The sequence below is a fragment of the Nesoenas mayeri genome (assembly GCF_963082525.1).
Source record: "Nesoenas mayeri genome assembly, chromosome: Z".
NCBI classification, from domain to species: Eukaryota; Metazoa; Chordata; class Aves; order Columbiformes; family Columbidae; genus Nesoenas; species Nesoenas mayeri.
This window is the reverse complement of record NC_137542.1, coordinates 16511790-16539134: the sequence shown is the minus strand read 5'-3', so window position 1 is coordinate 16539134 and position 27345 is coordinate 16511790. Positions and strand designations below refer to the sequence as shown.

At 36.5% G+C, this 27345-nt stretch overlaps 1 protein-coding gene across 1 annotated transcript in view; it reads left to right on the top strand.

Annotated features, from left to right (window-relative positions):
• CNTLN (centlein) overlaps positions 1-27345 on the top strand; it is a gene marked incomplete at its 3' end in the record, with an annotated part of 188009 nt that overhangs the window by 48001 nt on the left and 112663 nt on the right. The window contains exons 6-8 of the mRNA XM_080362311.1: positions 3089-3222; positions 9687-9849; positions 20178-20372. Of these exons, the coding sequence (XP_080218437.1) occupies positions 3089-3222; positions 9687-9849; positions 20178-20372 (492 nt within the window). The remainder of the gene's footprint in view (positions 1-3088; positions 3223-9686; positions 9850-20177; positions 20373-27345) is intronic.

Below are 27345 nucleotides of genomic sequence, written 5' to 3'. Positions count from 1 at the left end.
TGGCTTCAGAGAGCTGTGTTAAATGGGTTGTACTCTGTAGGAAAGTAATAAGTGGAGTACTGCAAGATCTATCCTGGACGTGTCTTGTTTAAAATGTTTATCAGTGACCTGGAAGAGGAGACAGCAGGCATGCTTGTAAGGTTTGCAGGTGACACCAAACTGGCATGAAGTGGATGTGTTTTGAGGGCTCTGCTGCCATCGAGGCAGACCTTAGCAGAAATAGGACAACAGGCAGAAGTGCAGAACCCTGCAGCTGCACAGTGGCTGGGTTCCAGCTCTGTTGGGCAGCGGGCGGTGTTGGAGCCAGCCCTGTGCATGCAGCGAGGGCCAGCAGCGCCTAGAGAAGCATGAGCAGGACATGGCCTCGAGAGCCAGGGGAGGAGTTGACCCCCTCTGCTCTGTGCTTTAGATACTGCACTGATTTTTGGGTGCAGTACAAGAAGGACATGAGTAAACTCATTGGAGGTGCCTCAATGGAGCTGGAGACCTTGTCTCTTGTGAGGAAAGACTATGGGATGGGCTGGTTCAGCCAGGAGAAGTGAGGGCTCTGGGGCTGGGGGCCATCAAATGGCATCTCCAGCACCAAGAGGAGGGGATGGATGAGACATAGCTGGGCTCTTCACAGCTTTGTGTGGCAGAAGGGTGATAGTCAGTGCAAGCTAAAGCGGGAAAAGCTGAGGTTGGAGATAAGGAGAAGCCTCTTCCTCAGGGGTGGGGCTGTGGCCTAGGGACATTGAGTCATCTCCATCCTTGTGAGATTTCATCACTTTGTAAAGCCTTGAGCATCCTGGTTGGACCCCTGGCCTGAATGTGCTTTAGGCAGGGGCTGTGACTGGAGACCTTCCAGGTCCCCGGCAGCCTGCATGTGTCCGTGGGTCTGATGTCCCAGATTCTGCCTTTTTTTTTTTTTCCCTTCCTCTTCTGTGATGTTAGACAAGTGACTGTGTACCTTTACTAGTAGAAAGAGTTAGGTGAGGTCGATTTTCTCATGATACTATTGCAAGGATTGAGATACATATTAAAATATTCTCTATAAGAGGCAAGTGTTATATTTGGCATCTTAACAGGACGCCTGTAAACAATAAAGGATAAGGTGGCTGAAAGGGTGGCACTTGTCTTCTATCGTTTCTTAGATTTCTGACTTAGGTATAAAAGCTCTACTGCATGCCTCAATATATGATATTTCAGTATGTAAGCCATTTATATAAGCAGTCCCTCCTTGCACCTTTTTTTGTGTGTGTTTTGCCCTTCCAGTAGTGCTTCCGAATAAAAAAAATCAAGGTGAAGTCATGTGTGTCACAAATGGAGTGAAGTACTGAAAGATACTTTTTTGCCCATTTTCAAGTTCTGCCATTGTATAACTTCTGAAGTTGTATTTATGACAAAACCATTTATTACCTCTTCTTTGTATTGTACCCTACAGTGGATGATGGGAACTTAAGCAGTGGTAAGGTCAGATATTTTTCCAGTCTCTACCGTGAAGAACCTCTGCAACTCTATAGTGTGGTGTAAAGACAGGAAAACAGGATTTGTTCACAGAAAATGTGAACTATTATCATTTTTGTTTACATATACAATAATTTTTAGTGGCTGTGGAAAAAAAAACACAAAACCAGACACTGAGGAGAAACCCTAAGATTATTTGGCTGTACATTGGAAATACTTCATTACACTTCAACATTTTCATGTGTTGATAGAATGAACTGTCTCCTGTCATTCTGAAATCTTTTGTTAACTGAGAAAAAATAATTTTTGCTACCCAGCCTTTAAGACTGAATAATGACTCATTGATGGGATAGGCCAGGTATATATAATGAGATTTATCATGAAACAAATAGTTTTCCTACTTCATTCACTCATCCATTTTGTGATTTCCTCACAGTAATGTTACTAACAGGACACAATAATTCCTGTCTATATTCAAAGAATGTGTAGTATACTTCTGATACATCCAAATATGTATGACAATTTAATGCTATTTTAAAGAGAGACAATAAATTGTTTGTTTTTCATTCATAACAATATTTGAGACATCTTTGCTGAAATGCAAAACCATGCATTTCTTTATTTTTTTAACTAAGACTGCATGTAAACGGAAGATGAACCGATATACTCTTGGTGGTAGGTTAAGGATGCTATCCTAGTAGGAAGTATTTATCTTAAATTATTCATGAATCCTGGAATATTTGCCTTACCAAGAACAACTGATTGTGTTTGTGAGTAGTGTAATAACTAAAGTAGGTCTAAGGCTGTTGCCAGCTTCCGAAACTCTGCTCCAGATATTGCTGTAATATTTCTATTTGCATTCTTGCCTCAAAACACTCTGGGAGAATAGTCATGAAGCTTCTTAAGGACCGAGGTACTCTTCTAAACTGCTAAACCTCCAGGTCACTATGTAGAAATCAGAGTCTTGTTTGAGTAAGCTGCCTTGCTGCTGTGTTTCCCAGAAATACCTTCACATTTTGCTGATTAACTTCTACAATAAGCCTTACTGTAAAGGTAAACGTTGCTTGTTTACATTGTTTTCAATGAGCATTTCCGTAACTTTTCTTGTATGCTCTTGCTTTTCCTGAAAAAACTATGACAAGGGCAAAATCAGAGCATTTTTAACAAGCAGTCTCAAAAATGAATCTGTATCCATGATTCTAAGTTCATGTGTGCAATATTGTGCAACTTTGTGAGAACTTAAAACAATGAACGTATAGCTGGTTTTTGTTAGGAGTAGCTTTTTCCTGTTTTGAGTTCTACACAGAAAACAAGGCATAATCAGTTCAGAAGTTAAATAGTGTAATATTGCTTTGCAAAGATTTGATTCAGGATTCTCCTTCCACATGCAGCAAACGAATTTAGGAAAACTTCCTAAAAAATAGATGATCACCTAAAATTTGAAAAATATCCCCTTTCTTTTTTTTCCTGCTATTTCCCATTTTTCATATACGCACACATGCACATATATGTTTGCTTAGACCACAATGAATATTTGCATATATGTATGTGGATATGTCTATACATGTAGATAATATGCATAGCAGATTTTAACTCTTCCCTATAAGTTATCTTTAATACATTTCAAATGCTTCCTTCACAGTGTTTGGAAACTGATTTAGCAGAAGCAAAAGAACAAATGAAAGAGTTGCGCAGTATATGCAGTAACTTGTCATCTCAGGTGGCCATGAAACAGGAAGAACTCTCCCAAAAGGATTGTGATGTGAACAGAACTAAGTAAGTATTTAATGATTTCATTACCTTCAGGTCTGAATCTTCTCAAAAACGCCCCCACTATTGTTCCACTTACAAAGCAGTTTCTTGCATTAGAAGTATTTTTGTACAACGGTGTATTTTCATATAGTGTAAAACTTTTAGAAGTCAATGAGTAGACGACAGTTTATGTAGACTCTTCGATAAATTTTGACTCAGTATACTCTTACTATATTATTATCAGTTTTTGAGTAGGAATGAGCTTCAAAAATTACAGTTCTGTAATTAGGATTAGGTCAGAGAACTACCAGTCTCCATTGAAAGTAACAAAATACCAACATGATTAGTGATTTAGACATTTAATTCATTGAGAGGCTAAATGCCTATACTTGGAAAAGCTTTAAGCCTAACTTTAACATTTTAGAGTCAAGTTGAATGAGTCAGCAAAAGTCTACCCAGGCCTGTGCTAAAGGTTTAAGTTACAGTGACTGAAGCTTTATCTTAGGTCTCACACACCATTTTTTTAAACTGAATCTATAAGATGAGTGCTGCATTATTTGAGTAATGGAAAAGAAGTGAAGGATGGAATAAATTTTATGAATTGACTAGAATACTAAAGTCCTCAAAATGAAGGTAATGGCAGAAGACAAGTGGTAGCTTTAAGTGGATTGTCAGGAAATTGTCTGTTTTTCACTTTGTGGTTTCAGAGGTACACACAATGTTTATAAGTCCCTTCACTATTCCTTCAAACTGCAGCTATGCCTGGAGAGCTGCAGTTGAGATGCAGAAATCATTGGTATGGACACTCCTCTTTGCTTTCAAAGCAGAAATAATTTTACTATAGGGAGTCAGTATCTAAGTCTTGTTGGGAAAAAAAAAACCTAGAAATATTATTTTTGATGACTCTGACCTAAATTGTCGTCCTAGAATTTGTCAAAATCTTTACAGCGGAAAATGATGTCTTTGTGTTTTCATTTTTAAAAGCTATAATAGTTGGATTTTCAAAAGTCAATAAATATAGGCATGTTTAGTGGGAAATTGTATTGAAAGAGGCAATCACTTGAACCTATGAAATTCATCAATGGACTAATAGGTTTTATTATCTTCTGAAATTATTCTCAGAAATGTATATATGTGTGAGAGGACTAGAGAAAACAAAGAAGACATATTTAAAGTCAGGCAATCAAGGTTTGCAAAGTTACTGCTTGTTGGTTGGCGTTTAGGATATTGCTGACTGAGTTGTTGAAATCCTTGAACTTAACATTTCTCAAAATGTATTCTTTGCTTACCATTACAAAACAACCTCTTAGAATTTGTCACAGACATCTTGTTTAAATAGATAATTAAAATAAGTTATTTTTTGAACATAAGGTCTGAACAATAGGTAACGAAAAGATGGACAAGGTACTATACACGTATTCTTGTTGACTCTTCTATTATGAAAAAAGAAGGCTTATGGTAAATGGCTTATATTGTAGAAAATTAAGAGTTTCAGGCAGCAGTTTCAGTAGTTAGCAATGCAAGCTAAGAATTTTAAATATTTTGTTGTTGGTGGTGGGTTTTTTTTGTTTTGTTTTGTTTTTAGTGTCAGGTGGTTTTTTTTGTTTTTTATAATTTTTTTTAACTAGTACGGAATACTGGTACAGAATCCACCTGCCGCCCCACAACACCGCTGCTGTTGCTTCTTTACCTCTGTGCTGTAAATTATGAAGCAGTCAGATTTCTACTCGGGCCTTATTTTGCTGCTCTGGGATTTTCAGGTTATTCTTTGCTGTGTGCTGTAAACCATTTTGTACTATCTATGCCATTCCCCTGAGAAGCCGTAATTCATAGAGCTTGTCACTGTGTTGTATTTCTAAACTACAGATAATGGAATCTAGAGATTTCCTGAATTACCCCAAACCCTCTTATATTCCCTTGGTAGTGGTGGTAGCTGAGGTACTTGGAATCCCAGTGTATTCACCAAAATGGTGGTGGCGAAACAAAGCCAACAGCTTCACCTGAGGTGGTGAGTGTGATGAGCATTAATTCTATTTGCAGCACAGTTTTGTAGCTTCTGGAGTGACAGCAGCTACTCCTTTCATTTACATCCCTGGGAAGCCACAATTTAGTCTTGAACCGTTGGTATGTGCAGGACATAAAGATTTTATTTAGTGTTATCGTTTAAGAATAGGAGGAAACTTTAGTTCATTCTCTTGTCAGATATGAGCACCAGAGCTATCTCTACCATGAATCTTAAATCTTGTTATTGGCAGGACAAGGTGTCAAATCTTTGAGTCGTGATGCTTTCCCATTTATAGTGTCTTCAGATAGTGTCAAGCTTGCAATATTTAAAGCAAAAACTACTAAGGTTATTGTAATCTTACTTTAGTGGCTGATATAACGTCATAATGCTCTTCTGTTTCGACTTGAGAAAAGCCTGACTTTGTTGTAGCAGGCTATTCCTTGCAAGTTGAAGAGTGCAGCTCACTTTCTGTAAATTTCTTATTTTCCTATTGTATTGTTCTTGAGGTGTTAGATTAGAGACAGGGTTTTTTTTCTCAGTAATATCTGGTGACTTCAATGTTAAATGTAGTTAAATACTCTCCATGTATCATGGTGTCCTTGTTTATGGAGAGAGTAGGGGTGGTAAGGAAAAAGTAGACCAAGTAAGTGTTCTACTCTTGGTGTTTAGCTAAGAAAATATTGTTTTTCAATTAGTGTTGCTGATGGGGACTTTCTTCTTAAATTTGTTTTTGTGTTTGTGTAGAGTGTATAGTATATAAAAATATCTTATCAGTATGTGTGTTTATTTTATACATATATCCTACTTGTATGCGGACACGTACATATCCACATATACTTTATGTGTAGATATGTATATTTCCACGTATCTGTATGTATGGGTTAATATATACATCCTTATATATGGGTGTTAAATAGGCACATATATTTTAAATGCCAGTCATTGCCATTGTTAGATCCAATTTGCACTTTTTTGAGTATTTGTTCTGTTACATTCTTGCCTGAGAGTATAATTTCACTTAGGACTGGACATCCTTATCCTGCTACAGTGACAGGCAGGTGTCTCTCTTGTAGGGTGCTTAGTAGTTTTCTGATTTGAGTAAGCATATTAGTAGATATTTTGATCAGAAATTCATTTTTATCTTGTAACTGTTTTTCTTATTATCATGGGGTTGGTTTTGTATACTCTCTTTGAGCATGCTGCAAGCAAATTAGTAAGAGAATCACACAGAATCACTGAGTGGCTGAGGCTGGCAGACACCTCTGGAGACTGTGTAGATTATACATGTTGATAATATCCCCCTGAGCCTTCCCTTCTCCAGGCTGAACAGTCCCAGCTTTCCCAGCCTCTCTATGTATGGCAGATGCTCCAATCCTTTCATCATCTCTGTGGTCCTTCACTGGACGTACTCCATTAAATCCATGTCTCTCTTGTACTGGGGAGCACAGAACTTGGCATAGCACCCACATGTGTCTTCTGAACAGAGGTGAAGGATCGTGTCCCACCCCTGGCTGGCAACACTCTTCTCAGTGCAGCTCAGGATGTCATTGGCCTTTGCCACAAGTGCACGTTACTGGGTCATGGTCAACCTGGTGTCCACCAGGATCCCCAGCGCATTTTCTGACAAGCTGTTTTCCAGATGGTTAGGCCCAAGCCTCTGCTAGTACACGGTGTTGTTATTTCCCAGGGGTGGTAATTTGTACTTTCCTTTATTGAACTCTATGAGGTTCCTGTCAGCCCATTTGTCCAGCCTGTTGAGGTTCCTCTAAATGGCAGCACAAACATCTGGTGAAACAACCACTGACCCTAGTTTTGTGTCATGAGCAAACTTACTACTTGAACATAGGAGTGCCATGCTTTCTTCCAGTCCTTATCTTACCCCCATACCGATGACTTGTCAACTCTCCCTTATTTACGTGTGTACGCTTGAGGTGGGCCTCCCTGAGCCTTGTATTATTTATCACAAGGTCTTCCCTCTCACACCAACCTGTGTCCTTTGGTTGCCAGCCCAGGCCACAGCTCTTGCACTTATTACTTGGTCAACATTTCTGTCCCCTGCCATTCCTAGTTAAAGCTGCCGTTACCAGTTTGGCCTGTGTGTTACCATGGGTCCTTCATTCTGTGAATTTGTGTTGCACTAGGGGTGCTGAATAATTCCTGTTGTGATTGAGTGTAATTTCCTCCTTCCTGTGTATAAATTAAATAAAAAAAGGTTCCCCTTGTGGATTTACAATGTAAAAATTGTACCACGTTCACTAAAGAGGATGAAAGCAGCTGTAGGGCACAACTGCAAGGTAAATACAGTGTTTGAGTATTTCCGTGTGTCAGGAATTTTTGAATTGCAACTACTTTGGCTCGTATAACTTTTTATTAAAAAAAAAGAAAAACAAAGCAAGTTAAGATATGTATATGAAGAAATAAAGTTTGATTTTTAAAATGTGATGTAATGGGACTGTGACTGTGTTTTCTTGTGTTTTAAAATCCTTGAATTTAACATAAGCAAACATGTTAACGTGTTCTGACTGTGCTGCAGTTCTTGGGTGCCTGCAAGTTTTAGTTTCCTTCCTCATCGCCTCCCCATCAGAGTATGACTCAAAGCCTGATAAAGTCAGCAGAAAATGTTCCTATTGACTTTAATACACTTTGCGGGGAGACTATTAGAGAGCATATAATACTGTGCGTTCTCAGGTGACAGACACAGATTGCGTTGATGTCTGCATACAAATGAAAGAGCAGCAACATAGCAGAGTGGTTTTGGCAACCGTGACTACCCGCATTTCCAACAGTGTCTGAGGATTCAACGCTGTACCTTGTTTTTCCCTTCCACAACAAATTGAAGATCTGATTGGAGTGTGCAAAATCAATATAACCTGTGTTGTAACTGAAGTGCAAAGATGTGTCATTTTCCTAGTATATAATCACAGGAAAATGAAACAAGTGCTAGTTTGGAAGCCTGTTGCACAGGGTGTCAGAAAGTGCTAATACATCACTGTGTCCTTATTTGTGCTGCTGTGCTAGTCAACAGAATTAAATTAGCACATATGAAGTATGTGCTGCAGTTGTACTTTGGTCTTGTTACATGGAGTCCTTAATGCAACTCTACTACTGTTAATGTTGAGGAGTTACTTTTATGTCCCATTGAGAACAGGAGGACTTAAATGTTCTTAAGTGTTCTCCTGTATTGGCCTGTTAACAGGCTTTTTTAAACAGAATTTTTTAAACAACATTTAAGTTGTCTGACTGTGCTATTGTGGTACATGTAGCTTCACTTTTTATATAAGTATTCAGATGTTGTACCTTTAGTGAATTAACATATTAAGTAGAGGCACAGGTCTTCGTAAATGCTTTTAGAAAGTTCCCTTAAAAGTTTTTTGTTGTTCTGCAGTTTCTTAGCAAAACACAGCAAAGTTTCTGTAGCTGCTTACCTTTCTTGTACTAGTCTTTGACTGGACATCTCCAGCAGTATTATAAAAATGTAATGAGAACTTATGTTGTTAATGATAATTCTAGGTACACAGAAGTTGCGTATGTGTAAGAGGTCACCAAGAAAATTCTTTGAAGTAAGGAAGAAAATTAGTTGGAGTGATAAACTTCTGTTTCACTATCTGTATGTAATACTTATGTGAAACATGCTTGTGAATTAAACAAGGAATTAAGTAGAAAATATATAAAAATGGATTAATGGAGTCATCTGAACTTTTAAAATCTATTACAGAAAATATTCGAAGTTTTAAATTATTGTTTATAATAAGTAAGAGTTAGTGATCTTTGTTTCTGCCTTAGTTTATAAATTTTGTCAGCACTACAGTAAAATTCTTAAGCAGACTAGTTATAGTAGATCTATCCTATGGTTGCATTACAACATGATTCCTATTATTATATTTATAGAGCTTTTATTGTTATGTTATATAAAACCCACCAAATTTACTTACTTCGGTTCTGGTTGTTATAGTATGCTGTACCTGCAGACAAAAAGTAATTTATCACCAGACATACTTCATGTGTCTAGGGAGCAGATGCATTTCAGAAAAGAGACTTGCATTACACATACTCTGCAAGTTAGGAAAAACTTAGATCTTGGGTCTAGTTAAAAAAAAAAAAAAAAAAAATCTTATTTTACAAGCCATGTGTTCTAAATATTTTACATTTTGACACTTAATGCTAAATAGTTAACTGAATATTGACTAGAAAGTGTTGATGCAGTAGTGGAAATCCATTTATTTTAGAGCAGTTAGAGCATTAGAGGGAAATTGAAAAGCTTTCCATTTTGAAACTTAACTGTTTTGTACATATTTTGTAAAAGTATGTGATAAATATTTGATATGTAACTTCCAGTGTTTATAAGACAATTGACAGAAAAATAAATGAAAATAGGAAGCTCATTATCTACAATAAAATTATTTGAACCTAATTGTTTAGTGGAGGTCATTGTTGTTCTTTTTCTTAACTTCGCTTTATTTCTTTTTTGTTTTCCTTTCTGCAGGAAGGAGTTACAGGAACTGCAGGATCTTTACAGACAAAATGTTGAGCATACCGTACAGCAGGCTGAGCTGATAAAGCAGCTTCAGGCTCTCAATACTGATACACAAAAAGTACTGAAAGATCAAGAAGATGCTCACACAGCTGAAACAACATCATATCAAAAAGTACGTCATTTTGCTTTGCGGTTACATGGTTCATTTTGCTTAGAATATGCAGTTCATGATGAAATTGTCAAGCTGAGCCTAAGTCAAGCCAGAATCAGTACTGGGTTTCTGAGGATGCGTTTGGTTGACTTTTGTAGCACATAGCGCACAGTACACTTTTGTGTATTTAACTCTGCACAAGTTGATCACTGACTGCAGTGACAATAGACATTAAGTCTTTTATTCACTACAATTGTAGCCCAGCCAAGCTACAAGTAGACTTCCATCATAGTTGTTCAGAACATGTATAAGGCAGGGCAAGTTCTACCTATCTATGGAATCATTTTGGTTGGAATAGACCCGTATATTGAGTCCAACCATAACCTAAGTCTAGCTCTAAACCGTGCCCCTAAGAGTCTCAGCCATATATCTTTTAAACACCCCCAGGGATGGTGACTCCATCACTTCCTTGAGCAGCCTGTTCCAATGCTTTACAACCCTTTCCGTGAAGAATTTTTTCCTAATATCCAATCTAAACCTCCCGTGGTGCAACTTGAGGCCATTTCCTCTCATCCTATCGCTTGCTGCTTAGGAGAAGAGACCAACACCCTCCATGCCACAACCTCCTTTCAGGTAGCTGTAGACAGCAATAAGGTCTCCCATCAGCCTCCTTTTCTCCAGGCTAAACAACCCCGGATCCCTCAACCGCTCCTCATCAGACTTTTGCTCCAAACTCTTCACCAGTTTTACTGCGCTTCTCTGAACTCTCTCCAGCACCCCAATGTCTTTCTTGTAGTGGGGGGCCCAAAACTAAACACAGGATTCAAGGTGAGGCCTCACCAGCACCAAGTACAGGGGGACGATCACTTCTCTAGTCCTGCTGACCACATTATTCCTGATACAAGCCAGGATGCCGGTGGCCTTTTTGTCCACCTGGGCACACTGCTGGCTCATGTTCAGCTGGCTGTCAATCAGTACCTTGTCAATCAGATCCTTTTCCTCCAGGCAGCTTTCCAGCCACTCTTCCCCAAGCCTGTAGCGCTGCCTGGGGTTGTTGTGATGCAAGTGCAGGACCTGGCCTTTTTGAACCTCATACATTTGGTCTCAGCCCAACGATTCAGTTGATCCCTCTGTATGGGCTTCCTACCCTCCAGCAGATCAACACTCCCACCCAATTTGGTGTTGTCTGCAAACTTACTAAGGGTGCACTCAATCCCCTCATCCAGATTACTGATAAAGAGATTAAACAGAACTGGCCCCAATACTGAGCCCTGGGGAACACCACTTGTGACTGGCCACAAAATGGAATTGGCTTCATTCACCACAACTCTTCAGGCCCGGCCCTCCAGCCAGTTCTTTATGCCTCGCCGAGTATACCCATCCAGGCCATGAGCTGCCAGCTTCTCAGGGAAAATGCTGTGGGATACGGTGTGAAAGGCTTTACTGAAGTATAAGTATACAACATCCACAGCCTTTCATTCATCCACCAAATGGGTCACCTTCTCATAGAAGGAGATCAGGTTGGTCAACCAGGACCTGCCTTTCATAAACCCATGCTGAGTGGGCCTGATTGCTTGGTTTTGTTGTATGTGCTGTGTGATGGCACTCAGCATGATCTGTTCCATGACCTTTCGTGGCATAAAGACCTGTAATTTTCCGGGTCCTCGTTACAGCCATTTTTGTAGATGGGCGTCACATTCACCAACTTCCAGTCAACTGAGACCTCCCCGCTTAGCCAGGATTGTTGATAAATAATGGAAAGTGGCTTAGTTATCACCTCTACCAGCTCCCTCAGTACCCTTGGATGGATCCAGTCTGGCCCCATACACTTATGTGTGTCTAAGTGGTGTAGCAGGTCACCAGCCATTTCCCCTTGGATTATTTGGGCTTCTTTCTGCTCCACGTCCTTGTCTTCTGGCTCAGGGCTGGGTACCTGGAGCACAACTATTCTGACTATTAAAGTCTGAGGCGAAGAAGGCATTTAGTACCTCAGCCTTTCCCTCACCCTCTGTCACTGTGTTTCCCCCTGCATCCACCAGAGGGTGGAGATTCTCCTTAGTCCTCCTTCTGTTGCTGATGTATTAACAGAAATATTTTTTGTTCTCTTTTACAGCACTAGCCAGACCCAGCTCTAGTTGTGTTTTGGCACTTCTAATTTTCTCCCTGCATAGCTTCACTGCATTCTTATATTTTTGAGTAGACTGCCCCTTCTTCCAAAGGTTATAAATTCTCTTTTTGTTCCTGAGTCCCAGCCACAGCTGTCTATTGAGCCAGGCTGGCTTCTGCCCCACTGGCTCATCTTTCAGTACACAGGGACAGCCTGCTCCTGCTCCTCTAAGATTTTCTTCTTGAAGAGAGACCAAACTTTCTGGACTTCTTTGTCCTTCAGGACTGCTTCCCAAGGGACTCAGTTAATCACCCTCCCAAACAGGTCAAAGTCTGCCCTTTGGAAGTCCAAGGTAGTTCTGCTGACCACCCTCGTAACCTCTCCAAGAACAGAAAACTCGATCATTTTGTGGTGTCTATGTCCTAGGCGACCTCCAGTCAACACATTACCCATGAGTCCTTCTCTGTTCACAAACAACAGATCCAGTGGGCACCTTCCCTAGTTGTCTTACTGACTAGCTGTATCAGAAAGTTGTCTTCTGTACAATCCAGGAGCCTTCTAGACTGCTTCTTCTCTGCTGTGTTATATTTCCAGCAGATGTCTGGTAAGTTGAAGTGCCCCTGAGAACAAGAGCTAGCAATCAGGAGACTTCTCCCAATTGCCTACAGAATATTTAATCTGCCTCTTCATCCTGGTTGGGTGGTCTGTAACAGATCCCCACCAGGATATCTGCCTTGTTGCCCTTCTCCATGATTCTTGCCCATAAACACTCAACTGGATCATCACCCTCATCAAGCTTCAGACAATCGAACCACTCCTTAACATACAGAGCTATCCTACCTCTTTTGCTTCCTTGCCTGGGGGTAAGACAAAGTAAATTATAGAATTATTTTTTTTAAAAGTACCGAAGGTAAGTAGCAGGAGTTGCTGTTTCATTTTCTGTTCTCCAGTCAGTGCTCCCGTAGTTGTTAAATGGATCCTTTGAGTCATTAAAAAAAAAGAAAAAAAGGTGCAAGAGAAGATAATATTAAGGATCTTCAGCAGTGTTTATAATACAATATTCTTCTAGACTAGTTCTACAACACATGAAATAAAACTGGGATTGCATGAGTCTGTTTAAAAGCATGACAAAACTCTTTGTAAAGATAACTTCACCTTGCATAATAGTGACTTTGGCATTATTATCGGCTTCAATTTGGGGAAGAGTTTAACCTGTTTTGTGAAAAATAATTTTGCTATTTCAAGTTACCTATGTATTATGGAAAATTGATGGGTATACTTACATAGCTATAAGTGGGTATACCTATATAGCTATAAGTGCAAGCCACTTCTAAACTGGGCTTGGCTCAAAATTCAGGGTTGCTTGAGAAAACTGGTTCACTGTTCTTGGTCTATCTTAGCAGGACTTAAAAGTTCTGCTTAGCTGATGATACAACAAGAACAAGAATCGTGTGGGTTTGAAGATTAGTCCTTTTGTTTGGTAGCTCACAGATGACTGTAAATTTTGCTGGTTTGGAGGTGCTGAATTCAGTATTTTTTGAACATGGAGGAGTAAGGTTTGCCTCTTAAACCAGCAACAGCTAACTCAAATATTCTGACAAATTACTATTGTAGAAGTTATAAGCTGTCTTTTTGTAAAATGTCTAAATATCTAATGCACCTGGAAAAAGAAAGTTCTTTTTTAAAAATAAATATATGTTTTTAAAAAAGTATACATTAAAAATAGTAAAAACGTAAAGAAAATAAGGTGGGGATAAAAAGGAAGAATAGATCTAATAATGTTTGTGACATTGTGTGGCTGTGAGAAATTCAGAGGGCAGAAGGAGTTCCTTTATCACAACAATCCTGTTACATGCTTCTGATTAGAATAACTGAATAAAATACCCAGCTATAATTACTTCAAGCAACATGCATTTTTCCAAATCTCAAGATATGCAGTCCTACTGAAGTCACAGCAGGCCTTTGGAAAACTCAGCATCTATAAAAATAATACAAATGCCTGTTGTTCCCTCGAATAAGAAAGGCAAACTATTGCAGACAAATGTGTGCTTTGTTTGTCTTCCCTGCATTAATAATATGCAGGCTGCAATATCTAGATAAGGATGTGTCAGCTGTTCCGTAGACTTACAACAGAGTATTTTCCTACTGCTCCGAATGGCATTGAGCCAATCAGTGTGTACATCTTATGATATGTTCTCCCTTACAGGAAGATCAATGACCTCTCTGTCAGTGGTCAGATAGGCAGTATATGCTGTAGCTGAGGCAATCTGGTTGGCTCACATATTCCAAGTTGATCTTAATAGTCTACCATTTAGGAAGAACCACTCTTTGTGCTGATGTTAATGTATAATCCAAATATAATCCAAATATAATGTATAATCCAAATCAAAGTAATGAATTTGTGGTGGATTACTGGATTATGAGTAAATCCATTGAGGACCATAAATCCTTTTTCAAGTCCATCTGTAGTGGGCAGCATATACATATGAATGTCTGTAATCTTTTTCACCAAGTTTCATTGACGACTTGTACTGCTATTTTTTTTTCCTTTAAGTACAAATTTTAAGGGTGCTGTGTTCTACAATAATTGCTTTATGTTTGAGCATTTATGGAAACAAATTGATATCCATGTCGTATTGCAGCTGTAGTTCTCATTTTCAAGGATAGGGAATATTTTTCTAAAATGTATTAGCATCTGTTTTAGTGGTCCCAAATACTCTGGGGGCTTCATTCCTTGCTGGATTTAATGAGACTCAATAGGTTTGTCCTCACCAACAATTTCAAGGTGGAGAGACTTCAATCAATACTAGGGATAATAAGACAAGAAGATATTCTGAACACCTTAGCCAGCTTATCACAGTTTTCTGAAATTTACAATTTAGGACCTTTGTTTTTATAATGTAGCACTTTCCCTTGATCTGATGTGTCCTTTAGATTCATTTTTAATCAAACTGATTAAAGATGTCTTAGTAGAAGGCCCTTTTAGTGAAGTGGAAATACCATTATTTGTCATTAAATATGAAATAGTGATTCCTGTCCTGGAACTCAGCTCCTGAAACAGCAAACAGAAAATACTGTGGATAGTGGCACAGTACATGTCTGTGATGAGGAAAAGCATTGTTCAGTGGTTAGATTTTTGGCATAATTAGGAAATGCAGTAAGAGTTTCAGTTCGGAGGCATCGCAGAAGTCTGCATCGAGTGCACCGGAGCATTGAGCGCACCAGAAACTAGTGGAAAATATGATAGCATCAGATTTTCAGATGTTGTGGCTAATTTTGTACCTGCACTTGCCTTTGCTAGTGTTTCTCATGGTGTCAGTGTGTGGAGAGAGTTTGTTCTCCTTCAAGCCTGAGAAATTGTAATCAGAATGTAAGGTTACTGGTTTTGCTATCCTAAGGTTAAATTTTACTACTTCCTGTCTTTTTGTGACTGCAGCAACCTTTAAGCATAGTAAAGAATCATATAAATGTGTTTATTTTTATGTAAGCAGCATTAAATTCACAAACTAAAAATTAAAACTATACAGATGGGTAAATGGTAGTAACAATGCACATTCTCCTTCAAATTTGAATGAAAAACCTAAGTCCTTTCACACATGATAGGAACTGAGAGAAACTAACTTTCCCGTCAAATATGCTGAAGCCGACATCAGTAATAAGTGAATCATCATTTTTGTAGTCCATTTGGCCTGTGAAAGTTGTGAGAAACTCAGATCTTTAATAAAGATTATCTCATATTTCAGTTCAAGCTTCACAGAATCACAGAATATCAGAGATTGGAAGGGACCTCAAAGGATCAACTAGTCCAATCCCCCTGCCGGAGCAGGAACACCCAGATGAGGTTACACAGGAAGGTGTCCAGGCAGGTTTTTGAATGTCTCCACAGTAGGAGACTCCACGACCTCCCTGGGAAGCCTGTTCAATACTGTTTTCTGCTGTTGGAAAGTGTGTTAGTTAGGTCAGTCTATATTTATTTATTGTAAACCAAACTCTAGCAAGTAGATTTTGGCATCAGGTGCGCCCATAGTTTCAAGCTGAAGCAACACTGCGTAGACCCAGGATCTCTCAGGGTGATGTTAAACTCAACACTTACAGTTAATGATTTTCAAGCTTGAAAACTCCTGTACTGATACACTTATTGTGCTGTGTGTAATGATGTAGACTCATCTTTGCAGAATGCTTAAATATTTAGAAAATAAAAGTAAATAATCTATAATGCCAAATCTGTCACTACTGTTTGCAAATCATTGTCTTATGGTTTCTGGCAATGATATTGTATTTTTTCACCATATGAGAACTATAGATGAAAGAAATTATGTAAACTGGAGAGACAGTGGAAGAAGAGTTGTGTGTCAAGAAAGGAAGAAAAATCTTAAGATTAATCTTACTTAAATATGTTTTTGAGTGATGCCAATTTTGATCAGAGTTAGAATTTTGTTTATAATCAGAGTGGTCCCATGATGGAATATTTTAAATTATACCATTTGCAATATGAATTACTAACATTTTCCTGCATTAACTAGCACTGGTGTTCTTTGTTTTTCTGGGAGAAATGCATCAAAATTTTTCTATATTCAAAAAAGCAGTCCACAAACCTCACCATTAGATAGCCATATGAACACAAAGAGTTGCATAAAACTGATTAGGTGGATGAATATTGGAAAGCCAAGACAGGGTTTGAGGTGGTGGATCAGTCAGGAAACAGGACATACTGGATTCATTTAAGCAGATAGACTCATCAGGTTTTGTGGTAACAACACTAATCGAATAGACTGAAATGTCCTTTTCTTTTGTGTTCTCTTTTGTTATTTTGGAGAAGGTGTATTGCTAAAGTTAGCCATTTTACATGGTTTCCAAAACAACCATGCTGTTTGTAATTATATAATACCATAAAGTTGAGGAAAGCATGTCTTTTCTTTTAGCTTATATTGGTCACTCTTCCTTGCAGGTTGTCTGATGTTACTTTCTTTTGTTTTTCTTCTTAAGCTCTCACTTGTGTCTGACATTCTTCTCTTCTATCACAGGGAAGTTTCGTGGTGTCTTGTCTTAAAAAAAATCACTCTACCTCTGCTTTTCCATTTTAAAACTAAATGCTATGGATGTGCTCTTTTAGTCTGCCTGGAGTGCCTCTTGAGTTTCACCCTAGAGCTTCTCCAGCTAATTTCTGCCCTTGCTCTTTTCAAATTCTCATAAACAAGATGATTTTATAACATGGATTTCTGCAATGGTGCTGTAATAGTTTCCCTTGTAGTTTTATTGTAGCTTAATTTAGCCTTTTTCCATTTGTGTCATTACTATACGTTCAACATTACTGTAAGTTCAGGTTCATTACTCAGATCTTTGTAATACACTGCTTTTTAGGGTGTGAACATTTAGATATAACATTTAATGTAGGAAAATATTTGTTTTACACTTGGTGTATATAATTGGCTATTGTTGCATTTTAATGGACGGATCTACCTTAGTGTTAGCTCCTCGTGGGAGAATACTTTTGAAGGAAATCTTCCAGATGTCCCCACTTCTTGTGCATTAGTTGATATCATAGAAAAGTGTATGAGAGCCTTAACTAAGTGCCTTTTGGATCATGGAACTGAAAATTATTTTGGAACTAGAAAAGTGGTTCCAGATGTTAACTGGCATTCATTACATAGGAGCAGTCTAAACCTGGTTTAAAATAGATCCTGCACACTTGCATAATAGTAGTGTTGGTCATTTGTGTCAACTGTTTCACTCTGCAGTTTCTTTTTCCAGTTGTGCTATGATTCTGGCTAACATACAATACAATAGATAGTATAGGCCAATTATTTAGTTTTATTAGATTTTGTTGGAATTCCTCAGCTTTCTTTGGTCTAACTTAACTTAATTTTACTATCATACATATTTAATGTATGTCAGTACTTTACCTCACCCCACCATTATCAGGCTGTTAAATATTTTCTGTCACATTTGGGCAGGCTTTAGAGTAATATCTTTTGGTTCTCCTGGAAGTCCTAGCTTTAGTCTGGCATTTTTAGTTTACTTGATGACATTAAGCACACCTACTGCTTTAATGAAGTTTTCTGTTTTAAGTGTCTCTTCAAAGATCTAGCAAAAAGTGTTTTCTAGTAAAATCAGTTAAATCAATATAGAAAATTGTTAGGGTAGCTGAGAAATATGGGATACTTTATTTTTTGTAATTCATCTAAGTTACCCTTCCTTCTTGGCTGATAAATAATGCTCTTTAGTCATATAGACTAAATTTATTATAGTGTACTGATTTCAGATACTTTCAATCTTTTTTAATTTGTTGTTAAGTACCTTCTCCTGTAACAATCTATGTTGCCTGTCAGAGAAAGGGCAGCTCTAAGATATTAGAAAGAGATTCTCAAAATACAGTCAGTGCAGCAGTTTTTGCTGAGCAGTCTTTTGTCACTGGCTGTTGGCCTTTTTCTTTTCAACTACCAAATTTCATAAAACCTATAAAGAATGATTTTTAATATTTTCCTTTTTCTTTCGATCTTGTAAACACATATGTATATATTTATATTTAATATCTCTTCTTGGAGATTAAACGATTTCCTGAATAAATCTCATGTGTTATTGACATTCATGGAAGGTATAACTACTCACTTACGGAAGGTTGGAAAAGTTTATGCTAGTAAAAAGACATGCTATTTGTCTTGTCCTGGCAAATACAGACTACCAAAAATACCCATTAGCTACATTAGGGTTTGTGGCTGCCAGCTAGAAAAAAGCATCGTATTTTTGATGTTCTCCATTTATCTTACTGGGATGTTACCTTTCACATACTATAATTATGACCACTTAAGTGCTGCTAGTAATAAAACCAGCAAATTGTCTTAGCAGTATGATCTAGCTAATGAGCTGATATAGTTATAGCTGGAAGAAACTGTGTCTCCATGTTCCATTCAGCTGGAAGGACATTATCTAAAAATGCATGTTTTTGATAAATGACTTTTTTTTTTTTTTCCCTGTGAGAGACATAATGATTTCCATAAGAAACTGGCTATTCTTGAACATGCATTTCTAGAGATGATGTAAGCTTTCTTAAATATATAAGAAAGATTCAGTAGGCACAGAAATTTCAATGTAAAAGTTTGATTTTTAACATCCATTCGAAATATCAATCTATCTGAACTTCGAATTAATTTTGCCCCAAAGATGTGATCTCTGATCTGCTTTGAAAATAGGCAAGAGGTAATTTAGTTTACTTTGTCCTAAGTGGATTTTGAGAGCCCATGGGAATAGAAAATTATAGAAAGGAGGAAAGGAAGGAAGATTATTTCCAGATTTCTCATGAAGTGTTAGGTAGAACATTTCAAAATCTAGAAGTTGTGATTGTTTTCCAAAGGATTTAACTTGTAAGCGAGGTAAGCAGACAAAAGGGAGAAAGAAGCGTATCGTTTAAGTAAAACTGACAAGACAAAAAGTAAAATGAAGAGTAAAATAAAGTTTTTACAAGTAAAATTACTCGTGTCAGTTCTTTGTACTTATAAACATTAGTGATAGATTTGGAAATTCTGCTATTTGTATTTAATTAGTTTATTTCAGATGAAATGGCAAGAATGTATGTTCCCAAGAAAGCTGTCAGCTGCTGAAGTACATGCCTTCTACAGATTATTTTATGGTAGAATAAATAGTTGAAGGCAATATTACTTATTTAGAGAAAAAAGGACATGTATACAATATTCTGATTTCAGCAAGAACAGCTGAGCAGCCGCCAACGATAAGAACTTCTAATATAATCTCTGGGTTTTATAGTAAATATTAAAAAAAATCCCGTAAAATAATTATTTAAACAGATCAAAGTACTCTATAAAAGACAAGGATGGCATTTGGTATTCTTCCACCTTTATTTTCATTCCCAGGACAGATATTTCAATTTTTTGCCTATTCTCAATGCAGGATTACTTTTTTTTCTTTTGTATTTTCTATGTCTTATATAAACTGTTTAAGAAGTAAAAGAAATCCTGATTTTAGGTGTTCATTTCTATTAAAAATGTCATAAAAAGCAACGTGGAAAAACATCTTTCAAACGTAAAGTGATTACTGCCATCACTATTTTCAAATGTATAGACTGTGACAAAAGGCAGGAGGACAAGTAGTGTGAAAGAATTGTCAAAACTTAAGAGAGACTGGTCTTTATAGACAAGTTACTTAAATCATACTTTCCTCCTGTATTTATATAGCTATCCGTATTGAAGTTATTTTTAATCCTGTTGTTTCTCTTATCCCCTCTCAGCTTTATAATGAGTTGACTTCATGTTTTGAAACTGTTAAAGCAAGTGAAATTCAACTGCAGCAAAGCTGTGCCGCTCTTCAGGATCAGTTACTTGGAAAAGATCAACTGATTTGTCAGCTACAAGAGCAACTTCAGCAGGCTCGTGATGATTTAAAAGCAGCACATCAGAACTCTTCTTCAAAATGTGAAGTACAGGTGAGTCCACTTCTAGAATAATAGAAGTTGTGTCTTTTTGTTTTAAATTAAGCTTCTGTACCAGAAAATTTTAAAGGAAATTGTAGTCATGGTTTGTTTTTTGTTGTTGCTTTGTTGTCTATTTGTTTTAAGAAAATCTACAACTCTGCTACTGCAGTAGTGTAACTATTTCTACTGTTGCTAATAGAAGGTACTTCACAATTAAATCTGTCCTGGGAAAAAAAACCTGAGAAGTGGTGTCAGTATTCAACAAGACTCTTATTTATATTCTGTAACAAAGACAACAAAAATGACATCAATGTGATTTTGGTCCTGGAAACAGATTTCTAGAAAAAATGTTGAACTTTCTGCATTTCCTCTGTGAAAATGAAATTTATTGGTCCTGATTTATGGTGGGGAGAAATACTTGTCTAAAAATGTCTAAGCTTTAATTTTCCATTTGGAACTGTTACAATAAACCCATCACACAAACATGCCTCCAACTTGACACGTGTGCCAGATCTTACATGTATACCTCTGACATTTTCCGAAGGCCAATTAATGACTTAAAGTGAGTTTGAAAGGCTTTGAAATTATCTACCTGCAATGGTTTTGTAAACTCTGTTGCTTAGTTTCTTCCATAGATTTGTCAAGGAGATGTTCTTATGCATTCCAGCTTTACTATTAACAGCACTCTTTCACTTGATTAAGCAGAGAAAGGAAAATAGTTAAGGTGATAATGCTCGTTAAATTCAACACTTTGTGTAGGTAGGTAAGGTAGATCTGTAATCAAGGATTACGTTAACAAGCCCAAAGAAGTTTGAATATTAAAAAAAAAAAGTAGTGTTTAATTCCTCAAAGTATGTGCAAGTAGTAATCTGCTGTAAAACAGAAAAATCACAGAACGCGTTATCTCCTGGATGTGTTCATGATGGTCATTCCAGAGCTAATGTGCTAACTTTGTCCAGAGTATTATTGAAGTGTTTATCATAAGAATCTTAACCTGTATTTTGTATGATTTTTAAAGTTCTCCTTCATCTAATTATTTGATAATTTTGTTTCATGAATGATAAAAACCCATTATTTTAAGTCTTTCTTGTGGAGTGTTTACCTCTTGATATGTTCTTGACCTTTTTCCAAGTCTTTGAAATAATTGGGTTTTTTTCTTCCTTTAGATTTTGGTGATTTCTTTGAAATGTTATAAATATAAAATTAGTCTCAAGATCTTTCTATTCTAAACACAGCTTTGGATCATGGTTTTTGAATGCTTAGACTGTATTTCTGAATTCATTTTACATTGCTTTGAAGAGTTTTTTGAAGTTTATTTTGTCAGATTTTTTTTTCAGAAAAGTTTTTATTATATCTCTGGATTGTATTCATTGAGGTTAAAGAGGCCTTCACTGTCTTTGTGAAGGGATTTTAGAATGTTTTCCTCCAGGTACAACATTTATATTGTTTAACCTGGATATTGTGTGACAGTTTTTTATACATTGGATTTGTCTTTATTATCTTGAAGAGTTTACTAGTCATTGAAAATTTTGTCACTACACTAACCTCCTACATTTTTCAACATGTGGGACAGCACAATTGACTCCTTCCCACTAAATAAATGGAGCATCTATTGCTATTACGTATTTCTTATAATTAAAGCAATTCTTTAACTTTTTTTTTTCTCCCCTTAAAATACAGCGGTTGAGTTTCTTTAAAAGCTCGTAGTGTGGAGCTTTGCTGAAATCCATTTCAAATCCTTGTAGATAATTTCACTTGGATCAATTTTGTTTACTTCTTAAAAGAACTTTAGGATAAATTTCTGAGGTTAAAAGTAAGACTATTTTAAAAGCTAGTGACAACCTGCAATTCGTGATTCAACTTTATACATTATTTCTTTCAGATGTTTTAAATTTATCACATCTGATGTGGCCAAATTACTACTTTTTCTTTTGTTGATTTATTCTATGTCTCCTTCTAGTGGTGCCTGAAATTGAAGTACATTAACATATGCTCCATATAAATTAGGATCCAAATATGAAGCAGTCCTAAATTACTTAATAGTGAACGAGGGTGCAAATAATTGTTTTTCTGTAGCCTTCTGTTGGCTTTTTGCTATTTTTCCATTTTGATCCTTTCTCAGAATTTTACACTCCCTGGCACACTCCCTGTTGCTAGTGTATTTGAAGGAGTGCATTTGTCATGATTATTCGGAGAATTTGTGGTTTTCTTAGTGAATGTATGTTCAGTCGGACCTTCTACAGAAATACATCAGTTGAACATTTATGTGATTTGTCATGAGCTCAGTCAGATATTTACCAGTTCTAGTGGGAGAAGACATAGTAGGAAGGTAAAGCAGATAATTTACGATAATGGGTGTAATATAGTACACTAAATGCAATATATGAATCTTCCTTTTTTCAGTAAATTAATCTTAAAACAGGCTGTGATGGAAAAAATTATTAGCGTTACTAAAGTAGCCTCATAGGGAAGGAAATATGTAAGGTAGTGTCCACAGTTGCTAGGTTTGTAGAATTGAGATGTTAAGCAATCTGTGCTTATGTGCTTAACATGCTCAGTATTCTCTTTTGACTAACAATCTTCCGTTCTGCTGTAACAAATATACCAAATTTTGTTGACATGCAGTCTTGCTCTGGGAGTGTATCATAATGCTCATTGTTGGCTGCATTTTGATGACAGCTATATTTTCCATTATCAACTTCACTGTCTTGCATACGTGTTAGAAAGGTATTACTGTGTGGTTACACAGCTGAGGTTTCTGCAGGGGAAAAAAGTCATTACCTATCATTACTTCTGTGACCTGTCAGGTGACCAGAACCCTGTTTGTTTGTGATTAAGAGATGATTAAGAGAACATCCTCATTCATTCTGCTGTCTCTTGATAGCAACATTGGTAGAACAGGATGGATTTGAAAGACAGACTTAATTAAAAGGACACCAAAGCAATGCACACATTTACTAGTTTTCCTGTTACCATTTTTTAAAACAATCCTTCATAAAACTATAAGTTGGTTTAAATGACAATTGTATTTCTGCTATAATGATTTCTTGAACATGTTCAGATTTGTGCCTTGCTGAAAGTTTATCCTGTGGGACATGCTAGCAGTCCATTGACAACACTAATATATCTTCTTCAGACTTTCACTAGCTGGGAAGATTATACATCAGTGTTGCATATGTTCCTGGATTTCAGCTTTTCTTGCTGTTGAAATTACTTTGCAATCAGGCAAAAATGAGTTTTATATTATTGGCTTTATTACCAAGAATACCTCAGTTTTCTTTCATTAAGAGTAAAATGTGCCTCTTTAAATGTCGTAATCTTATTCTAGTCAGTGTGGTGCTTGTGTTATTGAGGGCATGCTTTTCAATGATTTTATTTTGACTATTCAGGTAATGTGTGTGATGAAGAATGCAAATCTGATTTAGAGTAAATTTCTATTTACATCTTAGTATGCATGTGTTCAGCAGCTCTCATACCTTTTCTCTGATCAGAGAGGTTAGGCATGTGAATTTGGGAGACTTTTTGGTTAGATCTATGCTCAAGCTACCCAGTAAGAAAGGACTTTAAGTAGTTTTCAAAACATAAGCCTGTGGGGTATGATTGATTTCATATTATATAATTGCTTTTTTGGTTCTGTTTTGTTACTGGTCTTCATTTTTATCCCTGACATGTATACCATACTTTTAGTCTGTGGTTAGTATATCATAACTATTACTCATGTGAATGGTGAATATTTATATATTTTACTGAACGAAGGCAGTCATTTCTGTCTTGACTCCTAGTTTTCATATGTGTGCAGACATCAAAGACAGTATTGAGAGACGATACGAGATCAAGAACCAGTAATTAACAGACTTTTTAATGTTTTTATTTGTAACTGTAGCATCTGACAGGTATGTGCATTCTACCTAATACAGAACTCACTTGCACTTTTATAATAGTATCTTAATTTCTCATAAAGAAATTTTTAAAAGCAAGCAGAATAGAAAATATCAGTAAAACAATGAAATAAATTGCACACAGATGTAATTTAAGGTTATTAGAAAAAAGTGCTTTTTTCAACCAAGATACAAATTTGAGTTTAAACCTATTTATATGATAAATTCTCATGGTTTAACTCCAGCTAACAACTAGAACCATGGCAATCACTTGCTCTCTCTCCCCTATCCCCAAGTAGGGTGGCAGAGACAATCAAAAAGAAAGGGGGAAACTCATGGGTTGAGATTATAACAATTTAATAAGACAGAAAATTAAACAAACAAAAAAAAAGTAAAAGATAATAATTTACTACTACTGATATACATATATACATATACACACACATAGATAAAATAAGTGATGCAGAAGGCAATTGCTCATGATCGCTGATCCTATATAAGCTGATCATGAAAGGGCAGAGGTCCGGTTAGCAGTTCATGCTCAAACATGATCACCCTGAACAACCAGTCCTCGATAAGAGAGCACCCCTGGTCCTGAACAGCCAGTCCCAGCAAGAGAGCGAAAATACAAAAAGCAAAAGGGCAAAATGGCAAAAAGCCAAAACTGCAAAATGGCAGACTCGTGAACTAACTAGCCAGGAGAGCTGCTTCCAGCTATATAAGGAGCATGACACTAATGGCAGGGAATATTTAATTGAGCAGCTGGAATGTCAGTCTAGTTGCTGTCCTGTCTGTGCCACCTTCCAGTTGGTGTTTGCACCTACAGCTGGGAAGCTGAGAAAGTTCTTTGTTCTCCTTGGCAACAGCCAAAAACATCAGTAAGTTCTTACGTCCTTTCCATACCAACTTAAAGTCTAGCTGCTTGAAAGAAGAGCACGGGAAGTTCAACATACTATCACATAATTCTCATACTATACTCAAAACAAGAGACTGTACTAGCTACTAAAAAGAAAAAAAGATTCTAACTGCTATGAAGAAAATTAACTTAATCCCAGCTAAACCAGCACAGAAATGTATAAATAAAATGTTTCAAGAAAAACTGCATCCGTTGTTGCCATGAAAAATCCTTCAAGTCTTGTTATCACAGTGTGACTTACTTGTTTTCTAACCAGTATTTCAGTGATTTCAGTTTATGGCCTTATATAGTATAGTCTTTAAAATACTGACTTTGAGAGAAATATAAATGACAAAAAATCACTTGGAAAGGGTAACTCTTATTTCTTTCAGTGCTTCTAGTTTTTGTCCTGTATACTTAGTATTGCAATATGAATATTTGAAGTCCTCTTTTGAGGCTTAATTTTCTGTTCCTTGTTAATGATACAGCATAACAGGAGGCAAATACCCTGTTCAAAGTGTGGTGCTGTAAATTTTGTTCTATAGAGTAGAATAATTTCCATTTTTGAAACTAATTCTTAACAAAAGAATTCTTAAATTGCACTTATTTAGCCTTTACTGTTAGAAAACTCATTTATTTAATTTATTAGCATTAAAAATTTCTCAGTCTTGCACCCCCTTTGGGTCAAAGCTTTCCACAAATGCCTTCCAGTTTTTAGAAATATTCAATTTATTAAAACAAACAAAACCCCAACAAAAACTCCAAACAAACAAAACCCCCAAACCAAAACAAGAAAAAACCACAAACAAACAAACAAACAAACACCAAAACCCAAACATTGAAATTGATCTCAAAGATGTCAAAATATAAGTTTTAAGTAACAAATAAATATTGCAGTGAAAAGATATTTGTTTAGGACAAGATGAAATTAAATCATAGTGAACATGAGAAATATGGAACACTGCAGCACATTTTTAGAGGAAAGCAAAAGATTTTATCACTGTTTGCTTGAAGGCTTGGGCTTTGAAGAAAGTAAACTGGAGCTGATATTGACAATTTAGGCAACATCACTTACTGAGTAAATAATTAATCTTTAATGATGAAAAATATTAATAACATTTTCAAATGGTTGTATTCCCTTAAGCTATAAACTGTTATTTATAGATTATTACCCTTATAATAAAGTTAGGTATAGATTGCGGCTTGTAAATTTAAATTTGTTCTATTTTAAAATATTTTTGTAATAGAAAAGTGCTGGTAATTCCTGATATTTACAATACATAGACAAATATAACTTAAGACTCTAAGACACATGTGATCTTCAAGATTCATGATGTCATATTAATCTTAGTTATTAGCAAATTTAATACGATAGCTTACAGCTAAACACTTTTTAAACAGCTAGTAAAAGCATGTCTCTGATTCTCAAAGAAGCAGTAGGAATTTGTTAGTTTCCAAACATTTTTTATACCAAAGTGTTATGAAACTACACTTAAAATGTCTTCTATATGTGTCTTTTAAACAAGGTGGAAAGGAGAAAAGCAATATTTTTGAAGCAGTATTATTATTTTTCTGGAATGCCTTTGTATTTGAATTGCAGAATTCTAGGATAATAGATATATGCAAAGGAGTTTGTCTTCTGTGGTTCAAGCCATACCCTTGTCCTCAGAAAAGCTGTGTGGAGTTATAACTGTCTAATAGTGTCTGTGAAGTCATTATTGCTATTGGGATCACAGTATACTAGCACTTGATCACCATAAAATGCGATTTCAGTTACAGATGGGTGTGCTTTACTGTGACAATTTGGGACTCCACCTGCAATGTTGTAGGTGTGCCAGGATGCAGGCAGGTGTTGTCTGTAAATCAAGGAATAGTGGTTTTGTGCAGCTTTTCGAAATTATTTTTGAATAAAAGGAAGGAAACGCAGTAGACTTTAGGAAGGTATTGCATAACTTTTGAAAATTAATCTGTGTCCTGTTCTAGAGTGTGAAAAGAACAGAAAGGAAAAACTGGATCCAGTTTTGAGGAATAGTTTGATTTTTATTTAGTTTAGCGTAGTTTGACATTCTATTTATGTATTTTCAATGTACAATAATCTGAAAGGACCAAGATACTGAAAATGTGAGGCTTATAATGGAAAGAGCAACTCAACTTTAACTACTCTATAGCGGCACTATTCATGCCGCTATAATAAAACTTAAGAACGTTTAGT